The 16,377-nt window shown below is 44.0% G+C and overlaps 1 protein-coding gene across 7 annotated transcripts in view; it reads right to left on the bottom strand.

Annotated features, from left to right (window-relative positions):
• The window catches only part of SIK3 (SIK family kinase 3), a 310,082-nt gene that overhangs the window by 137,410 nt on the left and 156,295 nt on the right, over nucleotides 1-16,377 (bottom strand). For all 7 annotated transcript variants that reach the window (XR_008557941.1, XM_054725226.1, XM_054725227.1 and 4 more), the window contains exon 3: nucleotides 9,945-10,008. Coding sequence is in view for 6 of the 7 variants with exons in the window: in XM_054725226.1 (XP_054581201.1) it covers nucleotides 9,945-10,008 (64 nt within the window). In the remaining variant the exon portion in view is untranslated. The remainder of the gene's footprint in view (nucleotides 1-9,944; nucleotides 10,009-16,377) is intronic.

Raw genomic sequence — 16,377 nt, 5'->3', positions numbered from 1 at the left:
AATGTCCCACCCATTGGAAAACCTCTGGCACCACCCTGTGGAGTTTACTCCCTGCTGTGGTCTACAGCCAGCAGCTCAAGAGATTGAGAATAACAATCAGCCTGCTGGCAAAGTCTTTGCCTGATCTGCTTCTGGACTGGAAGCTAGGAAAAGCAAACCTTGATCCTTTCCAAAGGCACCCAGACCCAGCAGAGGGAGCCACAAGGTGTGGAGCACTGATAGCTCCAAACAGGGTACTCAGGGCCAGTCACAGTGTCTGACATTGGCCTGCACCACAGACCCTCCAAAAGACTGGGAGTTGTACACTGAAAAAAGAGATAGAGGAAGACATAAACAGATGGAAGAACATACCATGTTCATGGATTGGTAGAATCAACATCATCAAAATGTCCATACTACCCAAAGCAATCTATAAATTCAATGCACTTCCCATTAAAATACGAATGGCATATTTCACAGACATAGAACGAACTTTCCAAAAATTCATCTGGAATAAAAAAAGACCCCGAATAGCTACAGCAATCCTGTGAAAGAAGAACAAAGTAGGAGGGATCTCAATACCAGATATCAAGCTATATTAAAAAGCCACTGTTCTCAAAACTGCCTGGTATTGGCACAAGAACAGACATATAGACCAATGGAATAGAATAGAACAGAAATTGATCCAAATCGCTATGCTCAATTAATATTTGACAAAGGAGGCATGAACATACAATGGAGTCAAGACAGTCTCTTCAATAAATGGTGTTGGGAAAATTGGACAGATACATGCAAAAAAATGAAACTAGACCACCAACTTACACCATACACAAAAATAAACTCAAAATGGATCAAGGACTTAAACATAGGACAGGAAACCATAAAAATACTAGAGGAATCTATAGAAGAAAAATCTCTTACATATGTCAAAAGAACTTCTTCACTGATACTGCTCCTAGGGCAATGGAAGCTAAAGAGAAAATAAACAAATGGGACTACATCAAAATAAAAAGCTTATGTTCAGCAAAGGAAACCATCAATAAAACAACAAGAAAGCCCATTGCATGGGAGAACATATTTGCCAATGATATCAACGATAAGGGTTTAATCTCCAACATTTACAGGGAACTCATGCAGCTTAACAAAAACAAGATAAAACAACCCAATCAAAAAATGGGCAACTGATCTAAATAAACACTTTTTGAAAGAAGACAGAAGGAAGACCAAGAGACATATGAAAACCTGCTCAAAGTCACTCATCATCAGAGAGATGCAAATCAAAACAACAATGCGGTACCATCTCACACCTGTCAGAATGGCTATTATCAACAAGTCAACAAATGACAAGTGCTGGAGAGGATGCGGAGAGGATGTGCACTGCTAGTGGGAATGCAGACTGGTGCAGCCACTGTGGAGAACAGTATGGAGTTTCCTTAAAAAACTAAAAATGGAACTCCCATTTGACCCAGTGATCCCACTTCTAGGAATATATCCCAAGAAACTAGAAACATCAATCAGAAAGGATATATGCACTCCTATGTTCATAGCAGCACAATTCACCGTAGCTAAGATTTGGAAACAGCCTAAGTGCCCATCAGCAGATGAGAGGATTAAAAAACTGTGGTACATCTACACAATGGAATACTACACTGCAGTAAAAAAGAAGGAGCTCTTACCATTTGCAACATGGATGGAGATGGAGAACATTATGCTTAGTGAAATAGGCCAGGCAGAGAAAGATAAATATCACATGATCTCACTCATTTGTGGAATATAGGGAACAACATAAACTGATAGAAAAAAATATATATAGATCCAGGGACAGAGAAACATCAATCAGAACGTCAAACCTCAGGGAAGAAATTGTGCGGTAACCAGAAACCCAAGAATGCCTGAGAACGCCTTTCTAACCATGCTAGCAATCATCAGATGTACGGTAATATTACCTGGGGAAAATGGGGAAGTATTTTGGACTTATGCTCCTGACCCTTCATGGGTAAGACCCCTTACGAGGGCTGATCCCCTGACTAATATAATACCAAACACCTTGGTCATCCAGGAGGATCATGGGTGCAACAAGAAAGTATAATTACACAGGGGTCTCCACCCAGCTTCCCTTTTGTATGACACAAAATCAAAACACTGCCCCTTTGTGTGTAAAATTAGAGAGAGGTTTCTGGCTTGTGTGGACACCAAAGAAAGGGGGTCACTACTATCCCTACTTGCACCCTGGAGAGGTGCAGAAAATGTAACTAAGACCTTGTCAATACAAAAAGAAATGGACAACCAGTTTTAAAGGGAATTGCCATGGCCTAGAGCAAAGAATATCCTTACATCATATTATTCTACAATGTCATTAAAATTCTTCCCAGATTTGGATTACCCCCATTACTTATAATAGTACCTCGCACCCTTGGGGATCAATAAAAAAATCATCTTTTTGGTGCTTGGAGACAAAGGTAACACATCTCTTGATATTTTAGAATTACAACAGCATAATACACAATTATCCCAAGCAAACTTACAAACTAATTCTTTGACTGTCTGGCAGCAATTTAAAAAGTACATGTAAGGATTTAATCCCTTCCATTGTGTAGAGGGCCTCCTGAGAAGGCACCTGAGCATTCCATATTGGTCCCTCTTGCCCTTTTGGCCAAGAGGGAGCCTCTTCTCACAATTCAATTGCTCACAGTTGTTGCCTGAGCTTTCTGTTCATGTCGAGGTTGAAGCCTCGTGATGACTGGTACCATGGATCTGTCTCTCGCCCAGTGGGGCAAGCTGGGCCCTCCCCGGAGAAGAAACCCGGGTTCCCCAAGATACGTGATCAGTGCTGGGGCCCCACCAGAAGGCAAGGGGATCCTAAGGCAGGTGCTGGGCGTGGAGGCCACGGGGGCATAGGGTACCAAGGAGACAGAACTGAACCTCACATTACCCTGCTTGGCCCCGGAGGATGTCTGGTTAGCCAGAGACGGGTAAGATTCCTCAGGAAGGAACAACCTAAGACAGGCACAGTCACAGAGGGGCCATCAGGAGAGACCTTGGGGGTCAACAGAGGTGGGACACAGACCCTCACCCCCCTAACTTTGCAGGAGCCTGAACCCTCACCCCTTCTGAAGGAAGTCTCCTGCCCCCATGGCTGTTTAACTTCCCATGCCCAGCTCAAATCGGGACCTGGGTAACAGACAGAGACTTGGCCGACAGCAGCTGCCTCTCACTGCAACAAGAATTGTTTGAGTTGTCTTGAACCCATGGGGTGGGGATGGGGGTTTTTGATATCTAAATCCAGCCTACCACCAGGAATGCTCAGGGCCTGCTCAAGAAGGCAAATAATCCTTTCCACTAATATTTACAGGGTAAAATAAGATTGTTGTTAGAGTAATAAATTTGACAGTAAAATAGTAGTCAAGTTTGCAGGCTAATTTAAATTGGCTAATTGAAACAAGCGAATATTCTAGAAAAATTAATAGTACTGGACAAAAAGCAGTTTCTAAAGTGTTAACTAAAATTTTTATTGGTAGTTCATCTCATGATAAAATTGAGTAACATGTAATGAACCTAAAGCAGTTACATTATAGTGCAAAAAATTAAAATTTAAAAGCTATCGAGACTACATTATAAAATTTTCAAAAGCCTCCTAATATTTAAATCAAAAAAGGGGGGATAGTAGAAGAATATCATGTAAGGAAAAATATCCTGTAAGTAAATTACATCTAGAAAATTTGTACTTTAGAAAATTAATTGTAATGCTAACAGCAAGACACCCATGAAAAACACACATGGTGTCAAAACAAGCCAGAGGAAAATCATTTGGGCAAAAAATGAAAAAGGATCCCAAGTCAAATTTATAGAAAATATTCCTTTATTAACTTTTGGTCGAGAATATGTTTGTATATTTTCAGAAAACAACTCCGAGACCATGTGGATTCCGGCAACAGAGAGGAATCGACAGGACTACTCCAGCCATGAAGACAGAAGAGAAGCAGTCCAGAGATGGAAGATGCTGACATCGCCTTGCCATACTAGCAGTCAGCAGCTGTGCATCACTGCAGGTTGCCAAGGACCAAACCAGAGAGGGTCGGACCTGCATTACCACCATTTGTTCACCATCCAGAACTATCATTGCTGACATGTGCACATAAGGAACTGTTTGACATTGAAATTGGGTCTCAAAAGAACTGTTGGCCCAGAAAGAAACTCACTACAGACTGATTCATTTGCCTTTCAGCATAACCATTATTGCTTGTCTCATTTTCGGTTCTTATAAGTGTATTTCTAGTAGCACATGATCTCACTCATCTAGGGGAAATGATGAACAACATAGACTGATGAACAAGAACAGACCCAGAAACAAGGAGGCATGGATCAGACTGTCGGGCCTCAGAGGGAGGGTAGGGGAGGGTGGAGATAAAGGGGAGAGATCAACCAAAGGACTTGTGTGCATGCATATGAGCCTAACCAGTGGTTAAGGACAACAGGGGGGTGGGGGCATGCGTGGGGAGGGGTGTGGGATGGGAATGGAGGGATGAGGACAAATATGTGATACCTTAATCAATAAAGAATTTTTTTAAAAAATGAAAAAATAAAAAGACTGGGAGTTGTAGTAGGTCTACGTAATACATAGAAACAAACCCAAACAGGCAGCCAAAATGGGGAGGCAAAGAAACAAATCCCAAATGAAAGAATAAGAGAATTCTCCAGAAGAAGAGCTAAATGAAATGGAGCTAAGCAATTTACCAGCTATAGAGTTCAGAGTAATGATTATAAGGATGTTCAACACCATGAATAAAGATATAAAAGCTATGAAATACCAGTCAGAAATGAAGAAATATAGCAGAGATAAAAAAAAATACACTGAAAAGGCCCTAACCGGTTTGGCTCAGTTGATAGAGCGTCGGCCTGCAGACTGAAAGCTCCCAGGTTCGATTCCGGTCAAGGGCATGTACCTTGGTTGTGGGCACATCCCCAGTAGGGGATGTGCAGGAGGCAGCTGATCGATGTTTCTCTCTCATTGATGTTTCTAACTCTCTATCCCTCTCCCTTCCTCTCTGTAAAAAATTAATAAAATATGTTTTTAAAAATATACACTGAAAAGAATATAAAGCAGATTAGAGAAAGGCAAGGAAGGATCAGATCAGCAAATGAGAAGACAGGGTAGAAAAATATTTTTTAAATCAGAGAACCAAAAAGAAAAAAAAAAAAGAAAAAACAGGACAATTTAAGGGAGTGTGGGGCACCATGAAATGTAACAAACATCCTAGGAGTGCCAGAAGGAAAAGAAAGTGAGCAAGGGATTAAAGAAATAATGGCAGTAAACTTCCCTAACCTGGTAAAAGAAAAAGGCACACAAGTTCAGAAAGTAAAAAGAACCCAAAGAGGCCCACGCCAAGACACATCAGAATTAAATTGCCATAAATTACAGACAAAGAGAGAATTTTAAAAGCAGCAAGAGAAAAGCAATTACCTACAAAGGACCTCCCATAAGGCTGTCAGCTAATTTTTCATCTGAAATGCTACTGGCAAGAAGGGAATGGCATGAAGTACTCAAGTTAATGAAAAGCAAGGATCTGAAACCAAAACTACTCTATCCAGCAAGACTATCATTCAAAATAGATGGTGAGCTCGACAGGTGAGGCTCAGTGGTTGAGCAATGACCTATGAAGTCACGGTTGACTGCTGGCCGGGGCACATGCCCAGGTTGCGGGCCAGGCCCTGGTGGGGGTGTGCAGGAGACAGCTGACCAGTGATTCTCTCTCATCACTGATGTTTCTATCTCTCTCTTCCTCTCCTTTCCTGTCTGAAATCAACTTAAAAATATGTATTTAAAAAATAGATGGTAAAATAAAAAGCTTCCCAGACAAAAAAAGGCTAAAGGAGTTTATTACCACAAACTAGCATTGCAAGAAATGTTAATATGACTGTTGTAATAAGAAGAAATAAGAGAAACATAGGCATAAAGAATAAAAATGACAAATAATCCCTATCAATAATAACATTAAATGTAAATGATTAAATGTTTAATCAAAAGACACAGGGTAGCTGAATGGGTCGTTTCCACTTGGTTTTTTAAAAATAATTTCTATCTCTTCATTAATATTCTCTATTTTATATGACAGTCATCATAACATTATTTACTACTTTAATTGTGAGATTCTTTGTTTCTGTGAATATGTCAGAATGGCTACTTTAAAGTCTTTCTCTGATAAATCTGACATCTGGTCTCTCTTAAAGGCAGTTTCTGTGACATGCCTTTTGTCTAGTGCATGAGTCACACTTTCATGTTTGTGTGCATGCCTGGTAGTTTTGTTATTTCAGACTAGAGGCTCAGTGCACAAAATTCGTGCACTGGGGGGTTGTCCCTCAGCCCAGCCTGCACCCTCTCCAATCTGGGACCCCTCGGACATCCCTCTCACAATCTGAGACTGCTGGTTCCTAACCGCTTGCCTGCCTGCCATCCTGATCACCACCTAACCACTCCCCTGCCAGCCTGATCGACGCCTAACTGCTCCCCTGCCAGCCCCACTGCCCCCAACTGCTTTCTCCTGCTGGCCCAGTCACCCCCAACTTCCCTCCCCTGCAGGCCTGGTCGCCCCCAACTGTCCTCCCCTGCAGACCTGGTCTCCCCCAACTGCCCTCCCCTGCAGGCTTGGTTGCCTCCAACTGCCCTCCCTGCAGGCCTGGTTGCCCCCAACTGCCTTCCCCTGCCGGCCTGGGTCTCCCCCAACTGCCCTCCCCTGCTGGCCATCTTGTGGTGGCCATCTTATGTCCACATGGGGGTGGCCATCTTTGACCACATGGGGGCAGCCATCTTGTGTGCTGGAGTGATGGTCAATTTGCATATTACCTCTTTATTATATAGGATAATACATTGTAGCACCTCTGGGTACTGGCACACCTCTAACCTTCTGGACATGTTATTGCTATAGCTTGTTTGTTTAGTGACTGGTTGAGTGTTTTAGTGAAGTTTATTCCCACATACATAGTGTTCATCTTATGATGCTGTCCCTCAGGAAGGCACAGCTTTGGTATATCCAGCTACCCTCAGATCACTGGATCACCATGATTTGGATAGGGCTCTCTTCCTGTCTTTCCTTGACTACACCCAACTGTTAAACGTCAATAATTGCTGGCTGGGTGCTCTTGTTTTCAACAAGGCCCTGGAATGTAAACTGTTCTACAAACAATCCACTCAAATGTAGGTGCCTTTGAAGCAATTGTTTCTGAAATCAGTGTTTGATTTGTGTTCTGACATCAGTAAAGCTCTAAGCTTCTCTGATTCTTTCCTGCAAACTAGCTGGCCTACAGTGTAGCCTGCCTCTTGAAAATGCTCTGAAATGCCTTTTACCACAATCTCCAATCTTCTTGTGAGGGTCTTCAAGCTTGAGCTTCATTCTTTGTAACAAATAAAATCACTTCCTTGAAGAAATTAGGAGCTGTTTTACAATGTTTCTCCTTCTGGCAAATTCTAAGCCCGGGCCTGAAGCTAGGTGTGGGGACAGTGGTAAAGTCCTCTCTGAGTGACATTCACTGAATGAGCTCAGAGCTCAATAGAGGAAGAAGGGATGCAGCCTGAGATCTTCTCAGCTCGCCTCTATTAGGATGGAGCCACTGATTTACAACTTGAGACAAGAGTGATCCTGGGCCCCAGTATTCTTAGCATACCATACCCAAACTCCGTAAGGGCTGGGTGGAAAAAAGGAGTCCTCACACTTCAGTTGCATTTACCCAGGATTTATTAGCAGCAGCAACAGGTAGCTAGCTTGGGGAAGGATGAGAAATGCTGATGTCCTAGTCCTCTGGAAAGAAAGCTGTTAGTCTTAAATTGGAGGAGTGTGAGTGAGGGATTATATTCTAACTATAGTAGCCTTCAGTGGCATCTCTATCTTGCTGAGTTGATGAAAGGGAAAGAGCGAGCAGTACTGATTAAAAAACCCAGACTCTTGTCTTGGCCACATGGCTCAGAAGGTTGGGGCATTGTCTTGTACCCAAAAGGATGCATATTTAATTACTAGTCAAGGCACATAAGAGAGGGCAGCCAATCAACGTTTCTCTCTCTTTCTCAGTCTCTCTCTCTCTCTCTCTCTCTCTCTCTCTCTCTCTCTCTCTCTCTCAAAACGAATTTAAAAAGAAAAACAAAAAAAAATATCCTCAGGTGAACATTAAAATACCCAGACTCTCTCATTGCTTGCCAAATTTTTATAGATGTTCTTGAATAGTTTCATTTGCTGCTCATCCTTATGACCATTTCTAGAGACTTTAAATGGCTGGGTCTTCTTCTTTTTTTTAAGAAATGATTTTCACTGGGGAGCAGGTCAGCGGAGCTCCTCCTGTTATCACACTAGAAGTCAACCTCCATTTGTTCTTCAACATGGAGGTGAAGGAAGCAGAGTGCTAGGGCTCTACATATGCCGTCTCATTTCACCTTCACAACTGTGAAGCAGGTATTACAGATCTTACATTTGTAGAAAATGATACTGAGTCCCAGAATCATTTAGTAATTTGCTTAAAGTTAAACAGCAAAAGGTGGCAATGATCTGATTCAGAAGTGGGTCTAACTACCTCCACAGCTCACGTACTTGAATGAGCCCAACTTCCATCTGTTATACAGATACATTTAAAAATCAGAATTCATGAGACAGTTACATCCCTGTTGCAGTCACAATGTTTTCTTTGGGTAATACATCATCTGAATATTTTACAATAATATTATGAGAAGTACTATTCTGTTTCCTCATGGCTTGAGCTACATTCCCACAAAAAATCTGTGTGACCAGGGGACTGTTACGTTTTCTGTACTTTTAAAATCTGTTTTCCTAAAGAGCAAAGTAGATCTGAATTGTACTGTGTTTGGTTATTTTATTATAAACATTAAGATGACATGGTCTCTTTCTCCCAAGATTAATATTGTGCAAAAGCACATATACAAAGCCAATTAAACATATTATTAAGAAATAATGATGCCTCCTTTAAAAAGGACTCACACTCATTCTGAGATTCTTAGACAAAATTTTAAGATGTGTGGGGAAAGTTTAACACACAAAAATTCCATAGTCACAGCTGATCTGTCATTTATAAGATGATTGCACTTTAAAAATGCTTCCATACTCTTAAATATACTTTAAATTAGTAAGTGCTGTCTGATATGGCTGTTTTAAAAAAAAATAGAAATATCTTACCATCCATATTTAGACCAAAACAAAACCCCAAAAAAACAAACTTGATAAACCTAAATTATTTAAGAAGAGCTTTTCTCTGTAGTTACTTGCCAAAATGAAAATAATTAGGCATAAAAAGTTGTCAATCCAGATTTGAATGTTTAGTCTTCAGTTTTATTGGCTCCATTTATTACTGTTACAAAAGAAAATTGTGTCTGTTTTCACCACCTTGAAAAGTCAGATTTCCTGGTAACAAATTCTCCTGCTTAATCCTGTTGTTGTGCTAAGTGTGAGAGGAAGAAAATAGCTACTGAAGACAGAGCCTCCAAAGTTACAAGAATCCTGCAGGGAACTGTTGAACAAATGGTAAGGAGTATAGTTACATGTCCTATTTCTTAAAAGTTTGAAGAATACACTAGGGTGAGATTGCTTGCTCCAAGTGCCTCTTTCTCACACAACAGAGGCCCACACACGTGGGGGTTCTGTCACTCTTGGTAACCCCATTAGACTGTGGCAATAGGAAAGGTCCTGGGTCACGTGCTCAGAGGAATGTTTGTTCTTGGAGATCTTTAATCTCAGCTGTCAACACCTGACTGAAATAAATAAAACATGTTTGCTAAGGAAATGAAGGTGGTGAAGAGACTTAAATAGGTGAATCAAAAATCATTAAAATTACTTGGTTGATCGGAAATGACAGCACTCAGGGTCAGCATCCAGTGACAGCTGCTCAACTGACCAAGGCATGGAGCAGCTATTTTAGGTTTGACACAATGTGCTCAATGGCTGTTTAAAGAATGCAATAAATGTACTTACCAAATATTTCCCCTCCACTAGCATATTCTGTCACCAGATATATCATCCGTTCTGTCTCCATAACCTGATGCAAAGGCAGGAAAGTAACAGACAGTGACACAAATGACAGGCTAACATCACAGCAAGAGAAACTAATGACTCCTCTTTTGTCAATTGAAATATTAATAACCATTACTGCTTAAAGAAAACTAAAACATTGGTGGGAGTGGACAGATATAAATGCTAAAGGGGAAAAATAGGTATTCCTCCAAGTTCTTAAAAGTAGAAAATGCCGAAACCGGTTTGGCTCAGTCGATAGAGCGTCGGCCTGCGGACTCAAGGGTCCCAGGTTCGATTCCGGTCGAGGGCATGTACCTTGGTTGCGGGCACATCCCCAGTAGGGGGTGTGCAAGAGGCAGCTGATCGATGTTTCTCTCTCATCAATGTTTCTAACTCTCTGTCCCTCTCTCTTCCTCTCTGTAAGAAATCAATAAAATATATATTTTTTAAAAAGGTAGAAAATATTTACTGCTTGGGAGACAGTTTTGTTGTTCCGTGAGGCCTCTGTAATCTCTTATATGCCACAAAACTGAGAAGCAAAGAAGCTTCTGAACCCAAAACTTCAAATGTAACACTGATCACTTGAAGCTCAAAATGTTCCCCCCAAAATCTAACTAAAACAAAATAAAAGCCTTAGGAAAAACAATGGGAATCACTCACAAACGGCACAGAAATCACATATGGCTATTTTTTAAAAACAGAAATGACAACTTTCCTTCCCACTGCCCATTTATCAACAATGTAAGTATCCACCATTTTGAGTAACATAAGCTACTCATTTGTATTTTGTCTTGTTCTCTATTTTGCTTAAATCTATTTATATATGGTTTCTTAAAATTTTTTTAATCCTTACCCGAGGATATGTTTTTATTGATTTTAGAAAGAGGGAGAAGAGAGAGAGAAACATCAATCGGTTACCTCCAGAATGCACCCCAACCTGGGATGAAGCCTGCAACCTTTGGGGTATGAGACTACCTCCAACCACTTGAAACAGCCATGCTATATATAGCTTTTACATATTTATATATATTTGATACTAGAGGCCCGGTGCACGAAATTCGTGCACGGAGGGGGGTTGTCCCTCAGTCCAGCCTGCACCCTCTCCAATCTCGGACCCCTCAAAGGATGTCCGACTGCCCATTTAGGCCCGATCCCTAGGATCGGGCCTAAACGGGCAGTCGGACACATCCCTCTCATGATCCAGGACTGCTGGCTCCCAACTGCTTGCCTGCCTGCCTTCCTGATTGCCCCTAACCGCTTCTGCCTGCCAGCCTGATCACCCCCTAACCACTCCCATGCCAGCCTGTTTGCCCCCAACTTCCCTCCTCTGCTGTCCTGGTCACCCCTAACTGCCTTCTCCTGCAGGGTTGATCACCTCCAACTGCCCCTCCTTGCAGGCCTGATCCCTCTCAACTGCCCTCCCTTGCAAGCCTGGTCCCTCTCAACTGCCCTCCCTTGCAGGCAGGGTGCCTCCCAACTGCCCTCCCTTGCAGGCTGGGTGCCTCCCAACTGCCCTCTCCTGCTGGCCATCTTGTGGTGGCCATCTTGTGTCCACACGGGGGCAGGATCTTTGACCACATGGGGGCAGCTATATTGTGTGTTGCAGTGATGATCAATCTGCATAGTTCTCTTTTATTAGATAGGATAGAGGCCTGGTACAGGGGTGGGGGCCAGCTGGTTTGCCCTGAAGGGTGTCCCTGATCAGGGTGGGGTTCCCTTGGGGCATGGGGTGGCCTGAGCGAGGGGCCTGTGGTGGTTTGCAGGCCGGCCACGCCCCCTGGGATGCAAGTGGAGACCCTGGTATCTGGAATTTATTTTCCTTCTACAACTGAAACTTTGTAGCCTGGAGCAGAGCCAAGCCTGGGGCTCCCTCCGAGGCCCGAATCCATTTGTGTTAGGGTTATAATTGAAACTTTGTTGCCTTAAGCGGGTGGGCCCGGCCAGGGTGTGTGGAAAGCTTTGCTTCCCCTGTTGCCGGCGGCAACCCTGGCCTGCTCTCTCAAGCTCCATTCTGCCGCCATTTCTTTGAATTTGTTTACCTTCTATAATTGAAACTTTGTAGCTTGAGTGGAGGCTTAGGCCTGCAATGGCTGGCAGAAAGCTTGGCTTCCTCTGTTACCTAGGGAACCTTGCTCTCTGTGGCTGTAGCCATCTTGGTTTGGGTTAATTTGCATACTCGCTCTGATTGGATGGTGGATGTGGCTTGTGGGCGTGGCTTCTGGGTGTGTCGGAGGTATGGTCAATTTGCATATTTGTCTATTATTAGATTAGATATTGTAACAATTATTACATAAGCATGTAATATAAGTATAATGTAATGAATAATTATTGTATATTTTGCTAATATTTGTTACTTTTTAAATTAGTTGTAGTGTATTGTTAGTCTTTTCTCCTTTTTACCTTTTTCACTAAATATTTTTAAAGCAAGATAGGAATATATACTCTTATTATAAAGTTTTAAATACCTAGTATATAAACAAAGACCAAAGGCTTTCCTCTTTCCAAAAACCTCACGTTTTATTCCCCAGAGGAAACACTGTGAATAGCTTATTCTATTTCATTCTAGAAAAGTGCTGTCCAATAGAAATATAATATGAGCACTACATGATTTAACTTTTCTAGTAACCACATTAAAATGTTTTTTAAAAAGGTGAAATTAATTCTAATAATATATTTTATTTACCCCAATATGTCCAAAATCAATTTTAAAAGTTTTTAAAACTGTAAACTGCTTCAGTTTTTACGTTCACGTTAATTTTTTAAAAATTAAAAATTCAGTGCCACATTTTAATATTCAATAGCCACACAGGCATTCTAGACTTTCACTACACTTCACAGGTAATAATCTTGTTAAATTATTTGCCAGTTACTTTATCTTTGACACCTTTACACATTAATACCATATAATGTATTATGCATTATATTACAACTAGAGGCTCGATACATGAAATTCGTGCAAGTGTAGGCCTTCCATCCCCCAGCTGCCGGCACCAGCTTCCCTCTGGCACCTGGGACCCAGGTTTCCCTCTGGCACCGGGGACCTCTCACAATCTGGGACTGCTGGCTCCTAACTGCTCACTTGACTGCCTGCCTGATAGCCCCTAAATGCCCCCCTGCCAGCCCGGTCGCCCCTAACTTCCCCCCTGACAAGGCTGGTTGACCCTAACTTCCCCCCCAGGCCGGCCTGGTTGCCCCCAACTGCCCCCCCTGCTGGCCTCATCACCCCTCACAGCCCCCCTCTGATGGACTGGTCACCCTCCCTGCCCCCTGTGCTGGCCTGGTCGCCCCTCACTGCCCCCCTCTGCTGGCCTGGTCATCCCTAACTGCTCCCCCTGCCAGCCTGGTCTCCCCACATAGCCTGCTTGTTCAGTTGTTTGGTCATCCCTCACTAACCCCCTGCTGGCCTAGTTGCCCCATGCAGCCTGCTGTTCAGTCATTTGGTCGTCCCTCACTAAACCCCCTGCTGGCCTTGTCACCCCACGCAGCCTGCTGTTCGGTCGTTACTGTGAGGGCATCCTGACCAATTTGCATATTACCCTTTTATTAGTATAGATGGATACCAATAAATTCTGGGGTAAGGGAAGAGCCTGGGTGAGCTGTCAGTCAGTGGGGAGTGCAGGAGGACCCGAGGCCTCGAGCAGGGCTGAGGGGACTACTGTGGCAGGCGCATGGGGCAGCCGGCCCCGCCTCTGCTGTGGTGCTGCCATCTTGTGATGGCCTGACAGTCAATTTGCGTATTACCTCCTTATTATATAGGATTATTATAGACTAGAGGCCCAGTACACAAAATTCGGCCTCAGCCTGGCCTTCACCCTCTCGCAATCTGGGACCATTGCCTCCTAACCGCTCGCCTGCCTGCCTCATCACCCCTAACCACTAGCCTACCTTCCTGATGCCCATAACTGCTCACCTGCCTGATTGCCCCTAACCACTCGCCTGCCTGATCACCCCTAATCACTTGCCTGCCTGCCTGATTGCACCTAACCACTCATCTACCTACCTGATCACTCCTAACCACTCATCAACCTGCCTGATCACCCCTAACTACCTCTGCCTCGGCCCCCGCCGGTGCAGCTTCATCTGAAGGATGTCCAAAATGTCGTTCAGCTGTCTGGTCTAATTAGCGTATTAGGTTTTTATTATTATAGATTATTATAGACTAGAGGCCCAGTGCATGAATTCGTGCATGGGTGGGGTCCGGCTGGCCCAGCCCCAATCAGGGCAGATCAGGGCTGGGTCTGTCAGGAGGAGGAGATGGTGGGAGGTTGACCAGCTGGCCTGCCTGTATCAGGGCCCGGTCAGGGCCCCCGATCAGGGCCAGGCGTGCTGGGGGAAGGGACCGCTGGCGATTGGCCAGCAGGCCCTGCCCTCGATTGGGGTTGAGGGACTGACTGGGTTTGGGGGACGAATTGGGGGTGGGGCCGGCCATGGGGAGGGGCTGTGGGCAGTGAGCCAGCCACTCCTGCACTAGAATGGGGTGGTTGGGGGGTGCCAATCAGGGGCCAGAGGCCTGGGTGAGGGGCCATGGGTGGTTGGCCGGTAGCCCTGCCCCTGATCGGGGTGTGGGGGCTGATCTAAGGTGGGGCCGGGCAGGGGGAGGGGCTGCAGGAGGTTGGCTGGCCAGCCCCGCCCCCTATTTGGGTAGGGGGTGTGATCAGGGGTAGGGCAGCCAGGGAGAGGGGCTGCAGGCCTATCGTGGTGGGGCAGGCTGATGGGGGCGCAGCTGGTGGGGGTGGGGTAGGGGAGGGGGCATTTGGCTGGCAGGCCCAGCTCTTTTTTTTTTTTTTAAATGAATCTTTATTGTTCAGATTACAATTGTTTCTCCTTTTTCCCCACATATCTCCTCACCACCCAGTTCCCACCCCCCCTCTACCCTTACCTCCCCTCCCGCTGTCCTTATCCATAGGTGTATGATTTTTGTCCAGTCTCTTCCCATACTCCCCACACAGACACCCCTTTCCCCCTGAGAATTATCAATCCACTCCCATTCTATGCCTGATTCTATTAAGTTCACCAGTTTATTCTGTTCCTCAGATTTTTAATTCACTTGACTTTTAGATTCACTTGTTGATAGATATGTATTTGTTGTTCATAATTTTTATCTTTCTTCTTCTTTTTCCTCTTTTTAAAGAATACCTTTCAGCATTTCATATAATGCTGGTTTGGTGGTGATGAACTCCTTTAGTTTTTTCTTATCTGTGAAGCTCTTTATCTGCCCTTCAATTCTGAATGATAACTTTGCTGGGTAGAGTAGTCTTGGTTGTAGGTTCCTGCTGTTCATCACTTTGAATATTTCTTGCCACTCCCGTCTGGCCTGCATGGTTTCTGTTGAGAAATTAGCTGATAATCGTATGGGAGCTCCCCTGTAGGTAACTAACTGTTTTTCTCTTGCTGCTTGTAAGATTCTTTCTTTGTCTTTTGCTCTTGGCATTTTAATTAAGATGTGTCTTGGTGTGGTCCTCTTTGGATTCCTTTTGTTTGGGGTTCTGTGCGCTTCCTGGACTTGTAAGTCTATTTCTTTCATCAGGTGGGGGAAGTTTTCGTTCATTATTTCTTCAAATAGGTTTTCAGCATATTGCTCTCTCTCTTCTTCTGGTACCCCCATAATTCTGATGTTGGTTCGCTTGAAGTTGTCCCAGAGGCTTCTTACACTATCTTCAACTTTCTGAATTCTCTTCTCTTCATGCTTCTCTGGAGGAGTGTCCTTGGCCTCTTTGTATTCCAAATCTTTGAGTTGATTCTTGCGATCCTCTAGTCTGCTTTTGGATCTCTGTATAATATTTTTTATCTCAGTCAGTGTATGTTTAATTTCTAGTTGGTCCTCATTGAATTTATCGGCCTTTTCCATGAAATTCTTGAAAAACCTTATAACCGTGGCTTTGAACTCTATGTCCAGTCGCGTGTTCTCCTCCATTTCTTTGGTTTGTGATCTGTTTCCTTGCCTTCTCATATTCTCTGCTTCCCTAAGTTGGTAGGGTAGTTTTGTGTACTAGGTGTCCTATTGGTTCAACGGGTCAGCCTCCCAGTTACTTGAGGTGGACACTCTTGGTGTACCCTTGTGTACTGTGTGTCCCCCAGCAGGAGCTACAGCAAGGGCTAGTTTTCTCCTCCCTTGCTTGGGCGGTTTTGGAGCAGTCTGACTGGAGCTGCAGTTGGTTAAGCTGCCACAGAACAGGCCATTTATATGCAAAAGCCGCTGTGTGGAGCCTGGGTGGGTTTGTAGAATGCGCGGGGCGGGGTCTCAGGGCGTCACTAGGCTGGGGCGTGGCCAACGGCAATGGCTGCCGTCAGCTGTCTCTGCCTTTCCCGTTTCCAAGTCCCTGCGCCCCGCGCTCCAGCGCAGTAAACAATGATTGCTGGGCGCACCACCGCAAAAAAGTCACTCTCACTTTCT

Source organism: Eptesicus fuscus, chromosome 13, assembly GCF_027574615.1.
Source record: "Eptesicus fuscus isolate TK198812 chromosome 13, DD_ASM_mEF_20220401, whole genome shotgun sequence".
Taxonomy (NCBI): domain Eukaryota; kingdom Metazoa; phylum Chordata; class Mammalia; order Chiroptera; family Vespertilionidae; genus Eptesicus; species Eptesicus fuscus.
The sequence above is the reverse complement of the archived record's forward strand: the minus strand, read 5'-3'. Positions and strand labels throughout refer to the sequence as shown.